The sequence below is a fragment of the Eriocheir sinensis genome, chromosome 63 (assembly GCF_024679095.1).
Source record: "Eriocheir sinensis breed Jianghai 21 chromosome 63, ASM2467909v1, whole genome shotgun sequence".
NCBI classification, from domain to species: Eukaryota; Metazoa; Arthropoda; class Malacostraca; order Decapoda; family Varunidae; genus Eriocheir; species Eriocheir sinensis.
Window position 1 is genome coordinate 6,208,580 of NC_066571.1, and position 26,978 is coordinate 6,235,557.

The window sequence follows — 26,978 nt, forward strand, 5'->3', positions numbered from 1 at the left end:
ACCTTTCACCTTTTTTTCTTGCGTGTCAAAGTGGATGAAAGTGTGCAGAAAATTTTTACCATACTTGCTTCTTTTAAACGTTTTATTTCAATAGATGCAAGCAGTGATATATAAATGGTTTCGGTGGCGCAGAAAAAAATGCTTGATGACATGTGACGGCCTCAGGTTATAACACTCGTGCGTCACAATGTTGTTCTCTGTCCATTCTGTCTAATCCAACTACCTTTCACCTTTTTAATTGCGTGTCAAAGTGGATGAAAGTGTGCAGAAAATTTGTACCATATCTGATCCTTTAAACGTTTTATTTCAATAGATGCAAGCAATGATATATAAATGGTTTCGGTGGCGCAGAAAAAAAATTGCTTGATGACATGTGACGGCCTCAGGTTAAAACACTCGTGCGTCATGCTGTTGTAATCAATATTTCTCTGCCTGGGTGCGTCATTTCTGCTCACTGGCTGACTACACTGCAAGGATATAAACACACAAAAGAGAAACGTTTCCTTGAGTGCGGTGCAGTATTCAAATGTTTATCGTTCCCCCCACCAGGTTCTCTAGCATGGGGCGTGAAGCAAGTGGTGGTGGTGGTGGTGGTGGTGACAATGGTGGTGGTGTCGGTGGAGGCGGCCGAGCGCGTCACCATCCCGGGACACACTCAAGACACTCTTCTGTCCCTCAGGTGAGACTCCATGCCACGGGACACAGGTATCGCCCCTAAGGTAACGGGACTGTTGCCTGAAGCCCTCGTGGTGGAAGTGGTCACAGGGAAATCAGACCCAAATCCCAAACTCACGCCCCTTTGGGATTTGCATTGACTTAAATTCTTATCGTTAAATGTGCAGAGGGGCTAATCATACTGACGTGATTTCTTGATGTATAAATAAAAACCCACACTGGCAGACTGAAGATGGTGGCAGTTAAGTGTCCACCGAAACTGTTTGGTTAAAAATATAACTCTATCGTCTGCCAGTGTCGGTTTTTATTTATACGTTAAATATGCGGTTATGATAAACGTAACTTTTCCAACACTTAAATTGCTGCACTTGTGGATCTCAACTTCGCAATCCATTATTAAATATGTATTCGTGAGTTTCAAGTGGGGAGCATCAAGACTCATTTCGGGCTAAATCTGATCTTGCTCTTTGGTTTCGCTCTGTGTTTCCTTTTCATTATGGAGCGAAGTGTTGCGGACTTTTTTTTATCATATTCTGCTCTTGGCCAGTTTCCTATAATATATATAAAAATGATTACCCCAAGGAAAGAAAAGAAACTGTAGCCAGACTTCAAGCTTGTGGTGGTGATGGATATCTTGGGGTTCAGTCCTTAAGGGAGCCATTCATCCTCTCTGCGCCCTTCAGATGGCTGCTGGGGAGGCACTACTACCCCGTGCGAGCAGCCGCGCCCCAAGACCTCGCCGCCGGCCTCTGCCTCGCCCACTCGGCCCTCACCCTCGCCTCCTCGCAGCCCTGGAGTCGCACCAGTGAGAAACTATAACTTTTTGCAACATAAACCTTCCATGTGCATAAAACTAATGTTCAGGTGTTCATTTCTTACAGGCACGTGTCGATCCACCTCATAACGCACTTTTTTTGTCATTTGTTCCACTCCTTACCACTCCATGTGCATAAAATAGTCTTCGTGTTGTTGGTCTTCCTAACGAACGAGTCCACACATCTCTTCACTGTTTGGCGAGTAATTTGCATCTTTGTGTCTATAACAGTGTTCTTTATTTATTTTTCTTACTGTGACTTAATCATATCTGCATCCTTACCCTTCTTCACTGTTTGAGGAGTAATTTGAATCTTTGTGTCTATAACAGTGTTCTTTATCTATTTCTTCTATCTGTGACTCAATCATATCTGCATCCTTACCCTCACGATCAACTGGCAAGCTTCGATAGCACTAAGAGCCGTGTCTATCGCCGTCTGGTGTTTAGTTAATCCTCTGTGAATGAGTGGCGACCCTGGTAATAGTCTTCCTCCATCCAGTATACAGCAAAGAACCAAATTTAGACATCCCTTTCCTCTCTCCCTCCTGCCTCCTGTCTCCCGCCCTTTGTGAAGAAGAGATGGCCCTGATAACAGTCTCCCGCGACCCAGTACGGCAAAGAACTTTAATTCAGATCACTGTTGCCAGATTGTCGTACTCAGAACATAGTTTTTACCGGTTTCTGACGCATAACTATTGTCAAGAAACATCAGGAATTAACTATTTTAACGATAACTATGAATGAATCTCGTTATCAGGGCCCAGGAGACAGTTTTGGGGTTAGAAATCGATAAAAAATACGAGGCTGAGTACGACAATCTGTTAACGTTGATCCAGATGTCCCTTCCTACTCACGTTCCTGCCTCCTGTCTCCCGGTGTCTGATGTGTACAAAGTTATCCCCTTGTGAAGGCGTGGTGGTCCAGATAACCAACGTTGCCAGATTGTCGTACTCAGCCGCTTATATTTCCCGACTTCCTACCCCGAAACTGTCTTCTGGGCTCCAATAACGAAACTCATTTATAGTTATTGTTAAAAGAGTTAGATCCTGATGTTTCTTGGCAATAGTTAGGCGTCAGAAACCGGTAAATACTATGCTCTGAGTACGAGAATCTTAGGCGTCAGAAGCCGGTAAATACTATGCTCTGAGTACGATAATCTTAGGCGTCAGAAACCAGTAAAACTATGCTCTGAGTACGATAATCTTAGGCGTCAGAAACTGGTAAATACTATGCTCTGAGTACGATAATCTGGCAACGGTGCAGATAACACTCTTCCGCGATCCGTTACTACAAAGAATCCTAATCCGGACGTTCCTTTCATCTCTGCCTCAGTGTGGGACGCCAGCGGCAAGGTGGCTGACGGTGTGGCTGCAGGTGCTACGGAGGCTCGCGGGCACCCTGAACTATGTGAGGGAGTCACCACGCACTTCCCCGGCGCCCTCACCTCCCACCTGAAGCACAGCAGCCTCCATCTGGCCCTGCACAACCTGAGCCTGGCGGCCTTCCCCCCTGAGGTACTCCAACAGCAGGACACGACGCTGCGGGGACGGTACTGCCTCGTCTCCGTTCGGTAAGATAAACAAGTCCTTTATACTTCTAGAACTGCACTGATAATCCTTTTTTGGTGCCTCGTTTTGTCTTCACATGAACATTACCATTCCGGGCATTTTTTTACAGTAAAGGAAGCAGCTCAAGGGTAAGAACAGATGATAAAAAAAAAGCTCCTGACTGCTTTTACACTTCCTAATGGGTCGCTGTTTTAATGTTGTGGCTAGGGAGTTTAAGACCAGATGCCCCTCCTGACGCCACGCGGAGGCAATGGGGTTCGAAAATACATGAAAAACTAAGCATGTTGAGCAGATGTTAGCAGGAAGGTTGGCATCATCATCATCATCATCATCATCATCATCATCATCAACTGCAGGACAAATTATTTTCCCAACATTCTCCATCTTTCTCTGTCTGATGGTCATGTACCACGGTCTGGCAAAGCTTCCAATTTCATCTCTCCACTTGGTTCTCTGTCGGCCGGCCCTGACTTCCCGATTTCTGGGTTATTTTGGCTGTTGTCCATTTGTTACCCGCTTCACGCATGATATGGTCTGCCCAAGCTCATTTCTTTTCCTGCATAGTTATTAGAAGATCCTCAGTATTTTTGTCTATTCCCTAGTCAATGATGCTCACTTCCTGCCTATATATACTATTCCCTTGATTTATATTTCCATTCCTCTTTGTGCACTTCTTGGCTTTTCCTCTTGATCTTTTATGAGGCTCAGAGTCACATTATTCAACATTCCGACACCCACGTACACACACATTCGACAAGGCTTTCGTAGTAGTTTTAGACATTTCCAGGGGTAGTTTCATGACCCCGTTCCCTTCTTCTGTGCCATGAACCTACAGAACCCTCATGAGAACCCGACTAATCTCCTTTACAGCCTTAGGAATTAGTTGATGTGAGAGGCGGAAACGTCTAAGAAAATCAACCTCAGTAACATTCGTATAACCTCAGACAAATAAAAGTCCCTCGCCCGCCCTCTCTCCGTCGCCTGCCTCGTGTTCATTTCCCACGCAAATGCTCTTCATTACTATGCGCATGTTTTAGAGTTGTTTTGCCAAGCCGAGCGCCAGATTATGCAAGAGGAGGCAGCTTTAAAGGGGAGGCTGCTGTATTAACTCGGCGCCTCATGAATGCTGGAGGACGAGAGATAAAAGTCCCGAGCCAGTATTCCCAGACGCTTAGAATCTCATAGCAAATATATTCAAAGGTCACAGAGGATAGCAGTCGGGTTCTCGTGAGTGTTTTTAGATTCGTGGCACAGAAGCCTTGTCAAAGTATCGCTAGGCTCATAAAACTACCCATGGAAATACTCACAACAACCTCTATGAAAGCCTTATCCAGTGTGGTGTGTAATTCCGAAAATGTTTGAGAATATGTCCTTTAGACAGAAAACAAGATCTATAATAATTGGCAACATATTCGGGAAGTCAGATCGCTTTTCAACGCAGTATGTCTCTTCGAACACGTATCACAAACATCGACACACGTAACAGAACATCTCCTTTAATAAAATGTAATATTCAAATTCAATTGCATATATTCTAAACTGAGACAGAAAACAAGATGCATAATAACTGGCAACATATTTGAGAAGGCAGATCGCTTTTCAACGCAGTATGTCTCTTCGAACACGCATCACAAACGTCGACACACGCAACAGAACATCTCCTTTAATAAAATGTAATATTCGAGTTCAATTGCATATATTCTAAACCGAGGCAAGCCGAGTATACAGCAAGGATAGGAGTGTGAATAAAGTAAGTAAAATAAGTAATAAAGTTATAAATAATAGAAATCCAGCTGCAAAAAGTAAAGTAATAAGTAATAATTAAATAAGTAAAGTAAAGTAGAGTAAAGTAAAGTAAAGAAAAGTAATAAGTAAAGTAAAGTAATAAGTAAAATAAAATCCATCTGCAAAACAAACTAAAGAGATAGAAATGGTTAAGAGAACGACGCAAAAGTGGGTCATGATTTCAAACACGAACTGAGACACGCCGAGGACTGCAACGTGAGGGGAAGAGAAATGAATCAGCTGAACCAGACGCCCCAGTGTGATGGGACTGATTGATCGGTTGTGTTATCACGTCACGGCGCCGCTACATAGAGGGATGAGACGATTAATATACCTCTCCATTATTAGTAGTGACACCTGCCCCCTTAAAACTGTTAGTGACCAAGCAGTCTTAGGGTCGCATTATAAAACATATCGACCCCCAAGAACACATATTTGACAAGTCTCTCGTAGGAGTTGTGGGCATTTCCAGCAGTAGTTTTATGACCCCAGTGGTAGGTCGACCCTTCTTCTATACTATGAACTTAAAGAAATACTCATTAGAACCCATTTAACCCCCTCTTTGACCTTTAGAAATGACTGATGTGAGAAGGGAAACTGCCTTATAATACCGACCTTATAATCCGTAAACAAACCAAGGCCTGCGAAAATATTTAATAACGGCCGCTAAACAAGAAAGTATAAAGCGATAAGAGATCGTTCCCATAACTTACTATTACTATTGGTCCTCCATATCCCTTATCTATATCCCCTCCCCCTTTAAAACTGTTAGTAAGCAAGCAGTCTTATAATCCGTAGACAAACCAAGGCCTACGAAAATATTAAAAAAACGGCCGCTAAAGACAAAAGTATAAAGCAATAAGAGGTCCTTCCCTTAACTTACTATTACTATTGGTCCTCCATATCCCTTATCTATATCCCCTCCCCCTTTAAAACTGTTAGTAAGCAAGCAGTCTTATAATTCGTAGACAAACCAAGGCCTACGAAAATATAGAAAAAAAACAGCCGCTAAAGACAAAAGTATAAAACGATAAGAGATCATTCCCATAAATTCCTATTATTATTGGTCCTCCATATCCCGCTCCCCCAAAAAAGACAGTAATTTCCCGAAGACAAATCAAGAACAGCAAATAAGTTGAAGAAAAACGCTCGCTGAAATATGAAAAAACGCGCGCTGACGATTAAAAAAAAAGTGATAAGGGAAAATTTTCATAACATTTCATTATTACTGTTGGTCTTTTATATCCCGCTGCCCCATAAAAAAAAAACCAGTTATTTCCCGAAGACAAACCAAAAACAGCAAATAAGTTGAAGAAAAACGCTGAAATATGAAAAAAAAACCGCATGCTGATATAAAAATACATGGTGAGGAGAGATAATTTTCACAACTTTTTATTATCACTATTGGTCTTCCATATGTCGCTTCTAAACAAAACAAAAAAAGTTATTCGCGAAGACAAACCAAGATCAGGACACCTCTCCTCCTGTATTTGATCTTCCTTTCGGCCACCTCTTTTGCTTTACTTTAGGAGCAGCGAGTAGCGGGCTTTTTTTTGTTGTTGTTTTCTTTTTTTGTTGCCCTTGAGCTGCCTCCTTTGTTGTAAAAAAAAAAAAAATAAATAACTGGAAGAAAAACGCCCGCTGAGCACCGCGTTATCGAATGGGGTGGAGCATTTACATAACATTTGATTACTACGATCGGCAGTTCTCCATAATCCCGCTCACCCCAGGCTGTTATCATCAAATTTTAAAGCTGATACTTCGAACCTGACAGACGCGCGTGCTCTACGGTGCAAATAAAACAACAAATAATCTAGTCTTTGTGATGGAGTCGTTAGTTATTCCGTCTTTGGTTTCGAGTTGTGTCTTGGGTGATACGGCTTCGGGTTGCTGATTTCTTTTCTTTTTTACGGCAAGACGGACAGGCCAAGGGCGAAGGGAAAAGAGGGAATGAGCAAAGACTGAAGAACAAGAGGGACGGACCAAAAACTAGAGGGAGAAAGATCAAGGACCATAAGAGAAGGGAGACAGAGGGAGGATTAAATGGCAGGGGAGACAGACCTAGAACAAAATAGCTTGTGGAAAGATTGAAGACCATGAGAAAAAGGAGACAGAGGGAGGATTAAATGGCAGGGGGGAGAGACTTAGGACTGAATAGCAAGAGAAAAAGATCGATGGCTATGAGAAAAAGGCCACAGACGGAGGATTAAATGGCAGGGGAGACAGACCTAAAACAAAATGGCAAGGGGGAAAGATTGAAGACCATGAAAAAAGGGAGACAGAGGGAGGATTAAATAGCAGGGGAGACAGACCTAGAAATAAATAGCAAGAGAAAAATATCGATGACTATAAGAAAAGGGAGACAGAGGGAGGATTAAATAGCAGGGGAGACAGGCCTAAAACTAAATTGCAAGAGAAAATGATTAATGACTATAAGAAAAGGGAGACAGAGGGAGAATTAAATAGCAAATCGATGACTATAAGAAAAGGGAGACAGAGGGAGAATTAAATAGCAAGGGAGACAGACTGATAACAAAACAAAAGACATAAGAAAAGAAAAACAAAATCCCCACAACAAGCTTCTCCCCCCACAAAGTAAAACAAAAGGCGTAGCAAGAGATCAAATATAGTTTCAGAGGCGCTTTCATACTTCCCTCCAGAGAATTTAGGTCGTAGAAAGTTGGAAGGGGACCAAAAGTTAGGCAGCTCCAGAGTTTGCCAGCGAAAGGGGTGAATGAGTGGAGCTACGGGTTAAGTCTTGCATTATAGGAAGTTAGACAAGTAGGGATGAGCTTGAGTAGGAGAAAGTCATGTGTAGCGGGGCCGAGGGAGAGAGGAAGCAGACAGTTCGAAGGTTCGGAAGAGCAGTAACCATGACAGTAACAAAGGGAAACGATATGCTGGTTGACTCTGAAGGATTGAAGTGTCAGTTAGAGGAAAGGAGTTGAAGAGCGTTTAGCAGGACAGTAATAAGGAAAGCAACATCGCGGTGGACTTTGAAGCGTTGAAGAATGTTATCAAGACCGTGAGTTTCAGTAAGACGATATGAATTGATAACTGATCATGCTCGTTAGTGTTTACAGAAAGGCTCTTGTAAACCACGAAACTTAGAGACGTTCCTTACTTAAAAACGGATAAACGATGTCCTTGTGTGACCAAACTGTGACCAAAGGTATGAATAACAATAAGAGGAGATGAAGCAATAATAATGGATCGTAGTCGTCAGTGTTTGTAGTAAGGCTCTTAGAAATCAACGAAGCTTAGAGACTTTATGCGCTTATTGGAAGAACGAAACCCTTATGAGACCAATGATTTTGTGACAGGGACGAGGGAGCGAGGGAGGACCAAGGAGGTACTTCAGGCTCCTGGCAGCTGCTCAGGTCACTGGCGGGGGAGTTCGAGCACACCTATGCTACCTGCGTGCCCCACACCTGCACCGAGAGCTTCCTCCAGGTGAGTGTCTCCGTGCAGCAGAGGTCTTGAAGGCATAGCTCGAGCAACAGTACAGTAGCAGTGCCGAGGGTTTGTATTTAGTTTAAGACACCAGATCAAGACAAAACATGATTAGAAATATAATCCTTGAACACGCTGCTCCATGCATATAAGAGAAGGCAGATGAAGATACTAAAGATTATGATAAACTGTAGGTTGAGTTAGTGGGTTGAGTAAGCGGTGATTGAGTTTGTGGGTTGAGTTAGTGGGGGTTTAGTTAGTGGATTAAGTTAGTGGGGGTTGAGTTAGTGGATTAAGTTAGTCAGGGTTGAGTTAGTGGGCTCCTGATGCTAAAACATATTCGATAACAAAACACAGCACACGAAACACAAGTCACTGTCACACCATCCACGACCTACTGTAACAAAATTAGAAGACAACGCTAGAAACATGTTACTCCAAAAAAATAGAAGACAGAGGAAGATGTTGAAGATAATGATTCGCTTTAGCTGCAGAGAAATCCTTTTTTTTTTTTTTTTTACAACAAAGGAGACGGCGCAAGGGCAACAAAAAGAGTGTAGAAAAAAAAGACCTCTACTTGCCGCTCCCACAACAGAGACGATACAAAACACCCAACCTCGATGAAGCTGATTTAGTGAGAGAGGAGATATGGAGTTCCCAGTTGAGATCTTGAGTTAAGGATAGACCGAGGAGAAGGTGACAGCTGAGTGTTGTCGATTGTTGATGCCTAAACAAAACATACAAAAAACAAGTCCCAATCACGCCACCCACGAACCTTTGTAAGAGTATCGGCCACGGGGAGGAAAAGAACACGATAGCGGCCATTAGTGTTCCGTGACAGCTGGGAAAGAAAACATAAAGGAAAGTTGAGAGAGAAAACATGAAACAACAAACACACACATCACTGTATTACCAACCCGGGAGCTGTTACGACGCCCACACACAAGAAAAAGAACAAACATGACAGCCATTAGCGATATGTGGCAGTTCAGCTTGAGGAAGGTGGAAAAGTATTGGTTATTATATTTATTTTACCTTTTTTAAATCTGTATAACTTTCTCATCATCCAGTTTTGTTCTTGGTCATCTTATGAGTAGACAGGTACTACATTTTATATTGAGAAACTTCTTTATATTTACTCTTTTGATTTTAGGAAAGTAACTATCAGGAAAAAAGTAGTAGTAGAAGTAGTAGTAGTAGTAGTAGTAGCAGCAGCAGCAGCAGTAGTAGTAGTAGTAGTAGTAGTAGTAGAAGTAGTAGTAGTAGTAGTAGTAGTAGTAGTAGTAGCATTGTCTTACCGAAGCACGTGTTTCCTTCGCCCCTTCAGGAGTCCTTGGCGCGGCAGCAGCAGGGCCCCGCCGCCGCCTCCCTCAGCGTCACCTGCCAGCGCCATGACCACGACCCGGCCAGCGGCAACTCCTCCTTCTTGTAAGTGACGCTCCCTCCGCCTGTTGTCCCCCGCAGCGCCGCTCATTACCCCGCCAAAGCCACAGCGCCCCCAGTCCTGTCCTTCCTGTCGAGGGGGAGATAAAGAAGACTGAGCCCGTCGCCGTTACCATATTCTTGAACGTATTTTCCTCCAATTACGACTATTCTTAAGGCCACAGAGAAGATTAACCGGGTTTCCATGGGTGTTTTTTTTTCGGACAAGCTACCTTTTTCATCAATCACTAAGTTTTCTTTTTTATTCATTGTTTTGTATATTTTACCTTTGACATCATTTTTTCCTTTACGCATCTTTTCAGTCATTCTTGAGAAATCATGTAAAACTCTCACTGGAATTGCAAAACAGTCCATTAAAAGACCAGCAGCTTCTACGAGAGACTTTTTAAACAGGCGAACTGAGGAGCCGAGACGAATTAAAATACGGGCTTTAGTCTTAAGCCCCGTTCACCGTGTGCCGACTCTGGGCCTCGACAACCCAGCGACTCCGAAAACACGAGGTCTTGGGTGTGAAATGTTGACATGAAAGGGTCGCACATAGTTTTTCCGACCTTATGCGACCCTTCCACATCAACATTTCACACCCAAGACCTCGTATACCCCGAGTCGCTGGGTTGTCGTGGCCCCGAGTCGGCACAGTGTGAACGGGGCTTTACTTGATTAAACTTGGCGGTGATGTGGGATTGCCTTTGTAGCTGCTCCCAAAACTTAACAGCTGCGCGTGGCCTCGGTGCTCATCTCCGTCGTAACGATACCGCATGCCTCCAACTTCACCTTGCCCTACCAAAGCTTAAGGCTGGGTTACTGTTCCCTTAGAGTTGCTACTGAAAGGATCGATGTCGTGTTGTGCTGTTCAAGGTGATATTCGGACTGGAGTCATAAGTTTAAAGATCTTGCCCACTTGTTTTCTTTACCAGTGCTCCAGATTGCTATGAAGTATTATGTTTACTTTCAAGGTGTTCAAAGTTTATAGTAGTCTTTTTTGTTGTTGCTTTGTTTTTTGCCCTAGAGCTGCCTCCCTTGCTATAAAAAAGTAACAACGTCAACGTGTTCTGGAGTATCTTAAGAGCAGTGTATTGCAGCTGTATTTGTATCTACGCCACATCACTCTAGCATGCACTGAACAATACAAAATGTTACTAAACGTTCAATATCTGTCACATAGAGGGCTTTGTTTTCTTTACCAGTGCTCCAGATTGCTTTGAGGTACTCTGTTTTACTTTCAAGGTTTTCACACTTCTGTAATAACAACTTCAATGTGTTCTAATGCATTTTCAGAATAGTGTTGCTTTAATTGTATATGTATCTGTGCAACATCATCTTACTATACACCTAAGATAAAATGTTACTAAATGTTCGATATCACTGTCACATAAATGGTTGCCAGTGTCTTCTTCCATGTGTTCCTCTCTGTCACGGGGAGATATATAACCGTCACCACGAAGGAGGAGGCGATAGCTTAACAAAGGCGGTCTTGTGTCTCGGCAGGCTGGTGACGGCGGTGCTGGTGCTGCTGGTGACGGCGGCGACGATGGTGGAGCTTCAGCGGCCTTGCTCTAGGACCCCCGCCGGCTGCCCTTGCCTCCCGGGTCAGTGGCGCTCAGGGCAGGAGTTAGGTAGCGTTAAGAATCATCCTTGAGTCACATAAAGGTCTATTGATAGCGTGAGGGACAGTTTCCTATATATACTAAGATTCCTGTGCACTTTCCTTTGTCTTTCATCATTTCGTATTCATAATTTCTCGTCTTCCGTTTCCATCCACCATTTTCATCATTAGCATCATTATTATCCTCATCATCAGCATCAGCAACATCGTCGGCCTCCTTAAGTCTACTGCAGGGAAAAAAAACACTTTTCCCCAACATTCTCCACCTTTCTCTGTCTGATGTTAGTGTTCTCCATCCTGCTTCGGGTAGTTCTGAGTCCATCCCTTCACCTAGTTTTCTCTATCGGACATGGCCTTTCTTATAAGTTCTGCGTCGCCACCCTGATACTTTGATTGCCTGCCTGTTACTCTGGTTGTCTATCTGTAGTTTATCTATCCGTTATAAGTTCTTCGCATGACGTGACCTGCCCGAGCGCACTTCTTTTACTCTTCCACTTCTTACGCCAGGCTCGCAGCTGCTCCACTGCTTCTCGCTGACGCAGAACTGGACGCGCCTGATGAGTTACAGCGCCGCGGAGACACACCTGCAGACGCTCGACGGGATCAGGTGAGCACGCAACACACTAACAGACAAACTCGGTGCAAGGGAACAGACGCACGCAACACATCCCCAAAACTAACGAAACAAAGAAACAGAGAACAAAGAATGCGTGTCGTTATAGTTCCATGTAGGTAGACGTGTTAGCTCTTGATTAAAACTGAGGACAAGGTGCAGTACGCTGGGAGAGACAAGAAAAAGGCCATCCATAAAAATAACTAAGAATGTAATGTGATGCGTGAGATGACGTGTTGATGGGAGTGTATTTGTATTCGTCCGTTCTTGACCTGATGGATGCATGTGAGAGTGTTGCAGTGCGTGAGTAGGGATGGAGGGTGTGTGTGTATGTTTGGGGGGAGGGGAAGGATGGCAGGAGGTACCAGTGGCTAGGAATAATTCAGCGTTGCCAGATTGTCGTACTCAGCCTTCATGTTTGCCGATTTCCGACCCAAAAAATGCCTCCTCGACCCCAATAACTGCTTTCATATATAGTTATCGTTAAAGTGGTTAATCATTGGTGTTTTTTGGCAATAGCTATGGCTCAGAAACCGGTAAATACGAGGCGAGTACGATACGAGTACGATACGAGTACGATACGAGTACGATAATATGGCAACGGTGGCTGGGATGCGTATGAGAGTCCCTTGTCCTAATATCCTTCAAGTGTCATGTGGTAATGGTCACAGAGGACAAAGGAAGGACTAACGTGTCAAGGGTCTCTGTGTAGGACGTGTGCGTGTGTATATAAGTGTGTGTTTGTGTATTTCTGAATGACACAACACACCTCTTAAAAAGTATTAATATCTCCCCCGTTTTATAAGTAAGGTGTTTTAGCGCGACGGTGAAGGGTGTGTGTGTGTACCCCTGCCTCAGCGTGACTCGTATCTAGCAACGTTGCCACATAATCGTACTCTCTATAGTGAAACCAAATTGTCGAGTCCGTTTTGGCGTTGGCTCCCGCGGGTCCATTTCTCCCCTCTGCTCTGCCACACAGTCCCAACACCTATTTTTTCCTCTCATATGTTACCTATAGCTTACATATGAGAGGAAGGGATAGGTGTTGGGACTGTGTGGCAGAGCAGAGGGGAGGAAAGGACCAGCGGGAGCCAACGCCAGACCGGCCTCGACATATTTGGAAGACTAAAATATTTACCCATTTCCGACCCAAAAACTGTCTCTTGGGCCCCAATAACGGGATTAATTGGTGGTTATCGTTAAAATAGTTAATTCCTGATGTTTCTTGGCAATAGTTATGCGTCAGAAACCGGTCAACACTATGCTCTGAGTACGATAATCTGTGAACGGTGGTCGAAAGTATGTGTGTTTGTGTGTGTGTTCCAGGGTGACCAGTATGGCGTGGGTGATCCTGGCGCACCGCTACATGCTCTTCCTCATCACGGCCGCCAACCCACGCGACATTCTCAGGGTGAGTTGGCCGCTTTTCCGCTTTGCCACCTTTCTTTATTCCATTTCCATTCGTCCCTTCATCTGTCTCCTCTTTCTTCTCGTAATTCCCAGCTTTCCTTGTCATTAAGCACCATTCTCTCTCTCAGCGTCAAGCCTCCACCACTTCGTCGTCTTTCAGTACACCGCTTTCATGTTTAACAGTAGTATGTAATGAATTAAATGTGTATATGATGACATGATAAAGATAAGAGGGTGAAAGGACTATGAGCTATATATAAATGTTTCGTGATAAGTACTAACGAATAAAATACTGCTGAATAATGATGAATAAATGAAATAGGGCGTTAGTGCTATTAATAAGACATGAAGGAATAAACTTACAAAGACATAATGATAGAGGAAAAAGTATGCCTCAAAACTAGTGCATGAAAGTTGATGTTCTGTAGAAAAAAAAAAGAGAAAAAATGAATATACAAGTCCTTGAGAGTGGCTATCACCATTAACGTGACAAAAAAATAGATAGACAGAGATAGAACAAAAAAAAGGAGTATTTGTAAGTCTATCAGAGAGCCAGAGCAGCGACGTGTATCTTACCCCGCAGCACATGGACGACTGGCGGTACTGGGTGGTGTTCAACGCTTACCCCTCCGTGGACACGTTCCTCTTCGTCAGCGGCTTCCTCGTGGCCGTCTTCCTCAAGAAACGCCTCGGGGAGTTCACCTTCGCCGGCTACTGCCTCCAGCGGTACCTAAGGTGAGCCACGGGATGAAAAATAGTTATACATAGAGATACAAAGTCAGACATGCTTGAATAGATATAGATAAATGGGATAACTGTAGGCACATGCATTCTTTCATACAAACATACATACATACATACATACATACATACTTTCATACATACATACATACATACATACATACATACTTTCATACATACATACATACATTTATCATCAACTTGTATCATTCCGCTGTATGACAAAGGCCTCTCCAAAACGTTTCCATTCGCTTCTGTTTTGTGCCTCAAGTTTCAAGTTTCGATGTTAATGCTCTGTAGACTTCTCACAACACGACCATCAGTGAGTTGAGTGTGGAGAGGTTGGTGATGGTGATGGTGGTGGTGGTAGTGATGGTGGTTGTAAGGGCACGATTGGTGGTATTGATGGTGATAGTGGTTGTAACTCACTATAGCACACAACATAAACGGCAATTAATGGGAACATGATGGTGGAGGTGGTGTTGATGGTGGTTGTGGTGGTGGTAATGGTGACTGGGGTAACGATGGTGATGGAGGAAATGATAACAACTCCCCAAAGCATAGCACAAGCATCAACGAATGGGTGGGTGGTGGAGGGGATCGTAGTTTTAATGGTAATGGAGTAGTAAGTAGCGGGCTTTTTTTTTCATTATTGTTTTTTTTTTTTTTTTACGCCCTTGCACTTTCTCCTCTGCTGTAAAAAAAAAAAAAGTGATGATGGTGGTGGTAATGGTAGCAACACTCAACACAAGCGTCACTGTCTGGTGTGTTGCAGGTTGGTGCCGGCCATGGGCTACGTGATGTGGGCTTGTACGAGCTTGCTGCCGCTCTTGGGTTCGGGCCCCGTGTGGGAGAGGACATACCAGGCGCTCTTCGGCCGCCCGTGCGCCAACACTGCCTGGGCCAACCTGCTCTTCCTCAACAACTTCAACGACCCTAGTGACATGGTAGATACTCCTTGTCCATTGAATTTTGCACTTTCTGTTTAATATATCTGTTTAATGTAGTCTCGTATTCTCTCTGCTACCGCTCAGCCACCTTCCTTTCACCTCTTCTTGGGCCAACCTTTTCTTCCTCAATAACTTCAACGACCCCAGTGACATGGTAGATACCTTTTGTCCACTGAACTTTCACTTTTCTGTTTAATGTAGTCTCGTATTCTTTCTCCTACCGCTCAACCACCTTCCTTTCACTTCTTCTTGGGCCAACCTTCTCTTCCTTAACAACTTCAACGACCCCAGTGGCATGGTGGGTCAGCCTTGTCCTTTGAACGTGGCATTATCCTGTTTTACGTATTGTCTGTCCCATCGCTCAGCCACCGTCCTGTTTACCTATTCTTGGGCGAACTTTCTCTTCCTCAACAACTTCAGCAACCCCAGTGACATGGCGGGACCTCCTTACCCTTCGAACGTGGCATTATCCTATTTTACGTATTCTCTGTCCCATCCCTCTTGGGCCAACTTTCTCTTCCTCAACACCTTCAACAACCCTAGTGTCCTTTGAACTTCGCCTTCTCTTCTTTAACGTGTTCTCTCACCTACCGCTCAGCCAATGCCATCCTCCCACCTTCCTTTTACCTCTGCGTGGGCCAACCTTTTCTTCCTGTACAACATCGATACTCCAAGTGACATGTTGACTCCGCCCTGACCCTTTGAACTTAATTTTTCCCCCTGCTCTTTCCGCTCGCCATGCCCACCTTCCCTTGTTACGTGTGCCATTCCCTCTCTCACCGGTTAGTCTCCGCCACTTTGCTACCTTTCTTTATTCCCTTCCCATTCGTCCCTTCATCTATCTTCTTTTTCTCCTCGTAATTTCCAGCTCCCCTTGACACCTGCACCATTCTGTCTTCCATCTTTCAGCTTCCACCACGCTCTCACCTTTCTCTATGCCGTTTCCATCCATCTTCTTTTTCCTCTAGTAATTCCCAGCCTCCCTCGACATCTGCATCACTCTACCTCCCATCGTTCAGGGTATACCACGCTGCCACCTTTCTTATACCGTTTCCATTCATCATTCATATGTTTCCTCTTTCCCTCTACCTTCCCCGGAGATATGTTTCATAATCTTTCCCATCGTTTGGTCTCTTCCATCATCACCATTTTTATACTACTGTCTAGATTACCTTCTACAGCTTATCTTCTTTGTCTCTTCCTTCTCTATGTTAACTTTCTTCGTCTCAAGTTTCTTTATCTCAGCCTCTCCTATTACATTCTATTCTACCTCAACTTTCTCCATTTCAACTTTCTCTTTTTCAGCCTTCTCTATCTCCACTGTCTCTATCTCAACGTTCTCTATTTCAGCCTTATCTTTATCCACCTTCTCTACCTTAACCTCTGTCTCTACCCTCTCTATCTCAACCTTATCTATCTTAACCTTCTCGACCTCTACCTTCTCTATCTCAACGACCTCCCCGCCTTGTTTGTCCTTTTGAGATCCCCATTACCTTAATATGCTTATGGAAGATGAAGGTCAGGAGTCGAACGGAAAGGGTGCGAGGGAAAAAAATTAAAAAGATCACATGTGGTTTCGCGGTTTCCCTTTATTTATATTTTCATTCAGTTTAATTACTTGCATTGACATTATCAGAATTCTCCTCGTCCCATCTTGATATTGGTGTCTTAATGGAGCTGTGCCGTCACATTTACAAGCCTCCATAACGGGCATCGTTGAGGGGGTGCGGGGGATGATGGGGTTCCTTAACTCTTGAGATGCCGATGCTGCCTGTTAAGTGTTGGGTAATGCTGTGTAACGGTGATTGAAGGCTGGTGTCCTGTTTTGCTGTTCTCTTGTCACTGTCCTTGGTTTCTCATTCTCCACACCTGCAATAGGGTTTCTGTTCTTATTTCAATGCCCTTGAGTCAGAGAACAGTAAACTTATCGCTACCTTTTCTTCATTGCTCGTGGAAAGCTCTATTTGTTTTACTTCCTATATGATTAACAGTAGAGTACAAAGGGTTCACGTGTATTTTTTCCATTAGTACAAGACTTGCCATACGTGAGGTCACTGTATGTCGTTTCTGAGATGCTCTTGAACACCAGCGCGGCAGCAAGTATGAGCGAGTGGCGCTGTTCACGGGGCGTCTTATGAAGGAGAGGGACAGCTGGGCGCTGCAAACCCTTCAAGGGGAGAGACACAAGGTCCTTAAACACTGAGATACAATTGAACACATGCACGACTATGGACGCTGAGCGGGTGCCGGTATTCACAGGGCAGGGAAGGAAGAGGAAAGGAAGGGGGCAAGTGGGAGCTGCAAAACACTTCACACGAGGTTCTTAGACATTGAAATACAATTGAATACAAGCACGACTATGGAGGCTGGGCGGGTGGCGATGCTTACAGGATGTCTCAAGAGGAGGAACAGGAGGGGAAGGGGACAGGTGGGCACCGCAAAACACTTCAGACGGGGTCCTTAAACACTGAAATACAACTGAACACAAGCACGACTATGGACGCTGGGCGGGTGGCGGTATTCACGGGGCAGGGAAGGGAAGCGACAGGTGTGCCATACAAACACACCCGCGTGAGTGCCGGGGCGTGCAAATGAGTCTGTTGTGTTCACAGTGCCTCGGTCACCTGTGGTCGCTGGCGGTGGAGTGGCAACTGTACCTCCTGCCGCCCCTCGTCCTGCTGCCCGTGTACCGCTGGCCCGCCTGGAGGTACCGCTGGTTGCCGCTGGCCGCCGCCCTCACCCTCGCCGTCCTTCTCCCGGCCTTTATCACCCTCCTCCACGACCTGCCGCCCACCGCCACGCACTGGGACTACGAAGCCACTCGGTGAGAGGAAGTACTCGTTTGTTGCTCGTAAACTCCCCCAAAGTGCCGGAAAGAACGTGGAAACTGCTCTTCTTTGGCTCCTTTACGTTTTACCAACTATGTGGATTTCGCTATAACCTTCCTATCTATCTATTTAGCTCAATACGAGGGTCTAAAAATGCACAACGTAACTGTTTTTTTATATCTTATTGTCTCTTGCAAGTCTTACCAACTATGCGGATATTGCTGGCCGCCTTCCTATTTATCTATTTAGCTCAATACGAGGGTCTAAAAATGCACAACGTAACTGTTTTTTTATATCTTATTGTCTCTTGCAAGTCTTACTAACTATGTGTATATTGCTGGCCGCCTTCCTTGTGTCTGATCAATGCAACTGTCTCAATGGATTTGGATTTTTATGGCTCTTGCAAATGCTCTTAACAACATGGCTATTTCTACAACGGCCTCAATTACGTCTGATTAATATGAAGGTGTAAAGGACCAAGCAAACAGACCTTTACATACGACTCTCATAAACTACCCTTATAGTTTACGATCCCTATATACGAGTCTGGTGTAGGATTCTTGTATACGTGATGCCTCGTGTCCCTCCGGCAGGCTCTACTACAACGCCTACTACGTGGTGCCGTGGTGCCGCGCGGGGCCCTACCTGGTGGGGCTGGCGGCAGGTGTGCTCTATCACTGGCTGGACGACAACAACCTCATCCTCACGCAGGTCAGGGCCCGTGTGTGTGAAGGGAAGGAGAGGGGGTGCGCAAGCGTGTGTGTGGGGGGGGAGGGGGGGGGCTTGTAGTGATTTGAATTGGTAAACCCATCAATATGCAGTAAAAACAATATGAATTGGCACCCTCCTCCAATATGCAATACGCCAGCTGTGTGTGGGTGTTTGGAGAAGGGTGCAGATGGCTGTGAGTGTGTCTGTGCGTAGTGATTTGAGCTGGTGGCCCCTTCATTATACAGTAATAACGACTTGAATATGTACTCACTGCAATACGCAATACGTTAGCTCTGTTTGGAGGGGGGGAGGGAGGGTGCAGGTGTGTGTGTGTGTGTGTGTGTGTGTGTGTGTGTGTGTGTGTGTGTGTGTTAGCGTGTAGTGAGTTGAACAGGTACCCCCTTCGGTTTGTGTGGTTGTCGCCTGCTTCTTCAATTGTCGCATTAGTCTTCAACAATAATGTGGCTGATTTGTCTTTTTGCTCCATTTTTCAAGACGTGGTTAGTTGGTTTTGTTGTTTTTTTATATCACTTTTTATGACTGAGCTTCTAATATGTCAACTTCTGTGAAAATCCAACACTACTAACTAAATCCTCCCCAAAAAATGTTATTAAAAGCCAAACTAGCCACAAAACTGTTAATAGAAAGAACTACGACGTTAAAATATGTTGTGTGTGTGTGGGTGCAGTAAATTGAATTGGTATCCTTGAAAATGCAGTAAAATCGAAATCTCAGTCGTTCCCCGAGTCCCTCGTAAGCAGCGTTGCCAAACTGTCATACACTGAACATTGCATTTATTATTTTTAGGCTCCAAGACTGTCATAACCACACAAATAACGATAGGAAATTAAAGTTAGCGTTAAAACTGTTAAATATTGATAGATTTCGTTCTTTTTTGCTATAGTTATCGGTCAGAAACTACAAAAATGCAATGCGCTGAGTACGATAATTTGGCAACGCTGCTCGTTAGTAAGCGGTGCATGTCGTGGCAGAGGTGCGTGCGGGCGTGCGGGGGCGTGTGCGGGGCGGCCGTGATCTTGGTGCTCCTCGGGCCCTCCTGGATAACCGGGCGAGGGACACTCTGGGCGGCGCTCTACTCCTCCCTGGCTCGTCCGGTCTGGGCCGCCGCGCTCGCCTTCTTCGTCATCAACGCCTTCAAGGGACAGCCAGGTGAGTGATGTCAAGATCGTCACCACAAGCCATTATTAGTTCACAAAGGCCATTCCGAATGTTCTCCACCGTTGTTCGTGCACTCGATTCTGCTCCGTCAATAGTTCACTGCAGGATGAAGGCCTTTCCGAACGTTCTCCGCTTCTCCCTGATGTTTGTGCGCTTCAGCCTTCTCCGTCGATAGTTGTAATTTCACCTCTCCATTTTCTTCTGCCCCTGCCCTGCCTTATTTCAATCTTAGACTGGCACTCTCTGAATTGGGTTGTTTATCTGTTGTTCGTTATATCAGTTTTAGTTCTATCTTTCAGCCACTCCTCTAACTCTTTTTAGGAGCAGTGAGTAGCGGGCTTTCTTTTTTTCACATTTGTTTCCTGTTTTTTATGCCCTTGAACTGATTCCTCTGCTGTAAAAAAATAAAAAATAAAAAATAATTGCTATGAAAAATACAAGTCGTCGATGAACGCAGTCAATCCCGAAATGGTTATCTCAAGGCGTGTCTTCAGGCGTGCTGGCGTGGTTCTTCTCCCGGCCTGTGTTCGCGCCTCTGTGCCGCCTCTCCTACTGCATGTTCCTGGTGTCGCTGCCCCTCCAGACCCTCGCCGCCGCCAGGCCACACAAGATCCACTACGACCACCTCACAGCGGTAATAACTTTCCATCGACGCGCTAGCTGAATATGAGCCTTTTAGAGTCCCAAGCAGCGTCGCCAGATTATCGTATTCACCACATTGTATTTATCACTTTAAGCCTCAAACTCTTGTACCTACACAAATAACGATAGAAAATTAAGGTCAGTGTTAAAACTCTTATTTGTTGATCAGCTTTTTTTTTCCTGTAGCTGTCGGTCAGAAAGTACGAAAATACAATGTGATGAGTACGATAATTTGACAACGCTGGTCCCAAGGCAAGAAAACTATTGTCAAAGCTCAAAGCACCGTTGCCAGATTATCGTACTCAGAGCCTCGTATTTACCGGTTTCTGAGCCATAGCTATCGCCAAAAAAACACCAATAATTAACGTTTTTAACTGTAACTATATATGAAGGCAGTTATTGGGGTCGAGGAGGCAGTTTTGGGGTTGGAAATTGGCAAACATGGGAGGCTGAGTACGACAATCTGGCAACGTTGGTTCAAAGGGTTATTGTTGTATGATGAGGTTCTGCACCCTGATAAATAACTGCAATGCCGCAAGTCACACCTCGACAAGACGGAGGCACTGACAGAACCCGCTGATGATGAACTATTTTGGAGATAGTCGAATCTGCGTCTAGGTGATTCTATAAGGCTCATATTAAGGCAAAACAACGCTGGTTAAGGTTGAAGGGACATTACCACTCTGACTTTCCTTAAATTATATGTATGTTGATTTGCTGTGCTGTGTTTGGGACCGACACGCAAAATACTCAACACACACGACAGTAACCGAGCACGTGTCTTTCCTCCCATGACTCAGGCGTACCTGGTGCTCGGGGACCTGTGTCTGAGTGGTGCCGTCAGCGTCGTGGTGCTGCTCCTGGTGGAGGCCCCCGCGGCACGCCTCCTGGCCCTCGTAACATCAGGTTTGTACTTATGCTATACTTATGTCCCGATAACAGACACGCAGGAACACGCTACAGTATGTTTACAGAGAGAATCTGGGTGAGTGCATTATTTTCCAGGCTTATAAGCTCGCTGGCCCCAATACTCATGAACAGCTTGGAGATGTATAAGCAGACTCCTACGTTCTTATGTTCTTATGTTATTAGGGTGAGACACTGGAGTGTCATCACTGGCACACCAGTAACTTAGCAGCAGCTGTTTCGCAAAACTGCTTGATGCCACATCCAGGCACACTCGTTCAAGCCTTGCAGCCCATCTTATCCGACTTTGTACTATAATGATTTGTTCACTTACGTCAGGCATTTCTATGTAATCAAATTTAAAAGTTCGTTCTTAAAAGGAACCATCGTAAGAATTAAATGAGTGAAGAGACCGAGTCGCGAACAGACAAGGACACCACGTCCGTAACGAGCCGCAGCGACGAGGACGACGACCTCTACCTGTCGCTCTTCCCGTCGTGGGCTCACTTCGAGGTGGCGGAGCCGCCGCGCCTCAAAAACGGCATTGAAGTCCACAGCGGCAACAAGGTGCGCTGCTCCATCAGTGGCCGCGCGGTGTGGGTGACGCTGGACAGCGGCCTCTCGGAAACGGTGGTGTCCAAGAGTCTGGCCTTGATACTCGGTCTGCTCAAGGGTGACGAGAATACAGTGAAGGTAAAAGTCACCTCGGTAGCAGGAACAGAAAACTTTGACGCGGTGAAGCTAAACCCGATTGTCCTGACATTTGAAAACGGTCAGCAGCTGAGCGACGAGGCGCTGGTGCTCCACGACACAGCGCCTCTCCTGAACGACGCCTCCCCCCTCGTCCTGGGCCTGCCGGTGCTGCGGCGCGCCAGGATGTTGCAGACTTTCTACAGGGAGGGCAGCAGCACACTCTACATACATTCCTCAAAGCGCTTGCTGGCGCCGGGCTGGTTTCCAAGACGTACAGGCGTCGCGGTTTTCCTTGTATTGCAGAGGCGCCCCCGACGCCGCGTCAAGACGGTTCTAGTGAGCACCGGTGTGTACAGATTTTGCTGTTCAAGTGCCATAGAGCAAAAAGTAAGACGGAAATCAGGGACGAAGCGTGCGCCACTGAGGGCTACACTGGACTTGGGAGGAAAGCATATCCTAAAGGGAATACAACTAAAGGTCTTGCCTCATGCTCATTATGACTTCGTGATGGGCAGGCAGCTCCTGCACGAACTCGAGGCGACCGTGAATTACAAGCACAAAGAAATACTCATCCCTCGCGGAGCTTTCGTGACTCGAGTCCTGTTTGTGCACAGGCGACGGTGAGGGTGAACCTAAAGCTGAACGGAGGAGGGCGCCAAAAGGGACTCTGATTTCACAAATTAATTAGAATGTGCTTCCATTCGTGCAATAACTTCGTGACTTCTGAACAACATTATATATATATCATGAACACCACCAGCATTGCAGTGAGGAGCACCGCCTCGTCACAAACAAAGCGTGAGGCCTTGCACTCACCTCTGCACCACTCCCACCATCAAGCTTATACCCCCCCTCGCCCCCGTCCCCCTCGCCCCCGTCCCCCTTGCCCCTCGTCGCCTCATCAGCCACGTGCGCCCCTCCGTCGCGTGGCCGCACAACCCTGCCCACCTCTGACCTTTGCTTGTGAGTGGGAGCAGAGGAAGCTTCATGACCTTCCCAGCCTCCAAAATTGTGCTGTTAATGCCATAAGACCCAACGAGTTCAAGCCATCGAGGTTGTCTCGTGTGCCTGCAAGTGATGGTCGTGGTCACCAGTGTGTTTAGGATATTCAGCTTCAGGTTACTCTTACTTTCTGGTCGTGATTAATAAACGCAACATTTTTCAGAAATAAAACTTCACATGGACAAATTTTCACAATGATGATTATTTTCTTTATTTCTTTACTTTCTGTGGCGAAGAAATAAATCTTTTCCACGGTAAAGATATTTTTCTTGTTTCTCTACCTTCGGTAACCAAGGGAAGGCATTGTTCTGTAGACAGACGTTCTCATCACAATCCGTCCAGGCCTGAGAAACAATAATTACGAATTGGCTTCCTATCAGTCCCGCAACGGACACAATCCACGAAGTCCAGTGAGCCTTCCGTCAAAACTTGCTCGGTTTACTCGGCCAGTTTGCTCCCTCCCCCCGAGCGAGGTTATCCACCGAGCGAGTATTTTTACCGCGGCTGCCATCCACCCCAAACCTCAGTTCCCTATGTATGAGTGCTGGAAATGGCCCCGCTCCAGGCCGCGCTACCCGCACCAAAGGGCCGCGGGAAAGCTAGACATATTCACATACCAAAACATATGAAAATATATATATGTGTGTGTGTGTGTGTGTGTGTGTGTGTGTGTGTGTGTGTGCGTGTATGTGTGTAGATATAAAGATATTCAGGTGCATAAAAGAATAAATAACAGATAAATAATTGCGTCGACATATAGATATAGAGACAAATACAAATTTATATGAATGATTGATATGAATGCACAACTCAATGATCAGGATATAGAAATGTAAACATGCACATATTCAACACACACACACACACACACACACACACACACACACACACACACTTGATAGTTGAATGGTTTCGAGTGAATTTATCTCAAAGTTGTTAATGTTTCTGTAAATCATCGCGCCTCCGAGTAGCGAGGAGGACGATAATGCTTTCGTCGACGTTTGTTTGTCTCTTTGTCTGTCTGTTGTGCTTTCAAAAGGAACTCGAAAGTCTTCAGAGGTGGTTCAGTCCAGCTTATGAGGGCTTTGTGTTTGTGATTGAAGGGGAAAGAAAGTTTCGTTTAGTCGGCGCAACATCTGTGGTCATATGCCGGAGGGAGACAGAAGGGGAAGGAATTATAGGAGAAGGGAGCAAATCCCAGGAGACGGGACACAACCCCCGATTAATACCTGGTACCCATTCACTGCTGGGTGGACAGGGGCGTAGGGTATCGGAAAAGCCGCCCAAATTTTTCCATTCCGCCCGGGAATCGAGCCCGGGCTCTCTCGGTTGTGAGCCAAGTGTGCTAACCACTGCACCACAAAGCCCCCGTGACAGAAGGGGACTTGGGAGGTGGCCCAGTCTAGTTCTCAAATGCTTACTGTTTTCTGATACCCGCAGGGATTGTCTTTTTTTCCGTTAAATCCAATAAAGACTCCAATACATACATACTACACACGCTTTGGAAGACACTGTTTCATTAATGTTTTTCTTTGTCTCTGCCTCAGGGAAGCTGTGGCGGAGATCTAAAGTGAGCAGCGCAGCGACGGAGTTGAGGCCACGGAAGGAAAAGGAGGACGAGGAGGAGGAGGCGAAGGAAAAGGAGAACAAGCCACCCGCCAGACGACACGCCCTCCTCCTCGCCACCCTGTCCTCCCCGGCCCTCACCCACGCCACCCACAGGAACCTCTGACGCACGCATCTCCCAGTTCTATTTATTTAACTATTTATAGACGAACATTTACTTCATTATATTATTCATTGTCTGCGTAGAGATGGAGTGTTCATCGTTCATTTTTCACCCATGTCTTTATAAGTTCGTAAAGCCACTTATTCGCTACCTGCGTGCGTATGTAACTATGCAGGTGGTCGACGCAGGAGGCTCGTGACGCTCGCATGCTGACGTGCTCTCGGCAACCACAAGCAGCAGCCAACCAGGGGCGGTATTCTCAGACGATTCCACCTCGCACATCAACTATTTTCAAAGGTCAAAATGGAGGTTAACCGGGCTTTCATAAGTTATTTTTCACATCCATGGTACAGAAGAAGAGTTAAACAACCACCAGGGCCATTAAGCTACACCTGAAAATGCCCGAAACACCTCCGAAAGCCTTGTCAAATATGTGTTATTGAGCGCCGAAAGCTTTGAGAATACGGGTCCAGGTCAGGGTCGGAGTTGAAGGCCGGGTACTCTCTGCACGGCGGCCCACGCATATAGCCACAGGAGAACACACACACACACACTAACACTAACACTCACGTTATGCACCATTCAAGTCTACGCTCTCCACTTTGCCATGTCTGAATAGCATTGTTTTACATATTGTTCTGCGGTCACAAGAGCGGTACGCAGTAGTGTCTGATGTATTTATATTTTTATCGATGTATCCATTATATGACTATCTATAATTGCCAAAGAGGGCGACGAAGATAATGTAAATAGTACAGTGTTAAATGGTTCATAATGTGCGTTCGTGCGTGTGTTGACGTGTGACTTCGTAGGCCGCCGTCCAGTAAGTGCCGGTCCTCACCTGCTGTGCACTGACCCGGACGGGCTAGTGACTGTGGACGATTTCCGAGTGTACGCATCTTCATGGAACAGATCGCCTCGCATAGCATGAAGCGTCTATGCGGTCGGTAACTCTATAATTATGTGACTGTGATTCTATATAACGGCATTTAGTGATATATAACTGTCTATGAGGTCTGTAACTCTATGTGTGGCGCTGTGAGTCTACGATACCTTGTGTGAAGACGCACGTATAACTGTGTGACTCGTGTGTCCTGCCGCCACGTCCTGCGGCCTGGCGGGGCTTGAGGCACGCCACTCCCGAGGCTGTGCAAAGGCTGTTGGTCTTAAAGGTGACGTGGTCTGCCTTTGCCTTTTTATTTGAGAGAGGGAATGTTTTACTGGCCAGGAATCCTTACGACGGTCTTTATTCACCTACTGCGCACGGACACGAAGCCTTGTATAAATAACGCTATTTGAAATACATGTATGCAAGCAGCAGCACTCGTATTATTATTATTATTACAATTGTTATTATGATTATGATTATTATTATTATTATTATTATTATTATTATTATTATTATTATTATTATTATTATTATTATTATTATTATTATCATTATTATCATTATTATCATTACTATTACTTAGACAACAGTGAGTGGCAGTCATTATTCTCTTACAATAGGAAAGATACGGAGAAAATTTACACACACACACACACACACACACACACACACACACACACAGGAGGGGAAAGAGGAGAGTGGGGAAGAGTGAGGGAGGGTGGGGGGGCCAATGACGCGGGAAGGGAGGGAAGGAGGGAAGAGAGAGGAGGAGGGAGAGAGAGGAGGGGGGAGGCAGGGAGGGAGATGCCAAGAGAAAAAGGTAGGCAAACACTCCCATTCTTTTCGTAGTCCAACACTCTCCCCCCCCCCCCCCGCCCCCCAACACCACCACTCGCAACACCACCTCTCTTTCTTCCCTCCCCTCCCGACACAACACCGCCCTCACCACCACCACCACCTCACCTCCCCCACATCCAACGCAACACCACCACCACGACTCCATCAAAAACACCACCGCTTGTAACTCCACTACTCTTCCACCACCACCACCACCACCACTGTCTCCCTCTCATCCAGCATATCACCACTCTTTCATCACCACTTTTTTTCTCACATTTTCACAGCATCCTCAGTTCATATCATCTCATCCATCTCCACATCACTACTACTTCATACCACCTCGAAACACACCTCACTTTCAACTCCACCTCAAGAACATCACCACCGCAAATCTCAGCATCCCTCAACATCCTACATCCCCCATCTCACATTCCCCCTCTCATGCCCCATTTCACATTCTCCCCCTCACATCATACTCCTCCCCCCCCCGCCTCCCCCTCG

The 26,978-nt window shown here is 45.6% G+C and overlaps 2 protein-coding genes across 4 annotated transcripts in view; one reads left to right on the forward strand and one right to left on the reverse strand.

The window, feature by feature from the left end:
• The first annotated feature begins 571 nt into the window (after positions 1–571).
• LOC126986924 (nose resistant to fluoxetine protein 6-like) lies at positions 572–26,953 on the forward strand. The gene is made up of 16 exons (XM_050843440.1): positions 572–679; positions 1,359–1,480; positions 2,822–3,059; positions 8,166–8,295; positions 9,623–9,723; positions 11,227–11,327; positions 11,852–11,951; positions 13,284–13,368; positions 13,951–14,102; positions 14,884–15,055; positions 17,671–17,882; positions 18,480–18,597; positions 19,590–19,767; positions 20,271–20,410; positions 21,219–21,324; positions 24,567–26,953. Exons 1-16 carry the CDS (start codon positions 603–605, stop codon positions 24,749–24,751), a joined length of 2,217 nt encoding a protein of 738 aa, XP_050699397.1. The 5' UTR covers positions 572–602; the 3' UTR covers positions 24,752–26,953.
• LOC126986925 (FAD-dependent oxidoreductase domain-containing protein 1-like) overlaps positions 16,628–26,978 on the reverse strand; it is a 52,780-nt gene continuing 42,429 nt past the window's right edge. The window contains exons 14-15 of one of the 3 annotated variants that reach the window (XR_007740030.1): positions 17,104–17,225; positions 16,628–16,927 (exon numbers count right to left, since the gene is read on the reverse strand). The gene's annotated coding sequence lies outside the window, so the exon portion shown is untranslated. Of the gene's footprint in view, positions 16,928–17,103; positions 17,226–19,807; positions 20,171–26,978 lie in introns of those variants that run through there. The other 2 variants (XM_050843441.1, XM_050843442.1) reach the window with 2 other exon arrangements.

Excerpts from the sequence above, each read along its gene's own strand:
- LOC126986924 (XM_050843440.1), top strand. The coding sequence starts at position 603 with ATGGTGGTGGTGTCGGTGGAGGCGGCCGAGCGCGTCACCATCCCGGGA. Across the intron at positions 3,060-8,165 it reads TACTGCCTCGTCTCCGTTCG|GGACGAGGGAGCGAGGGAGG; the intron begins GTAAGATAAACA and ends ATTTTGTGACAG. Across the intron at positions 8,296-9,622 it reads GCACCGAGAGCTTCCTCCAG|GAGTCCTTGGCGCGGCAGCA; the intron begins GTGAGTGTCTCC and ends TCGCCCCTTCAG.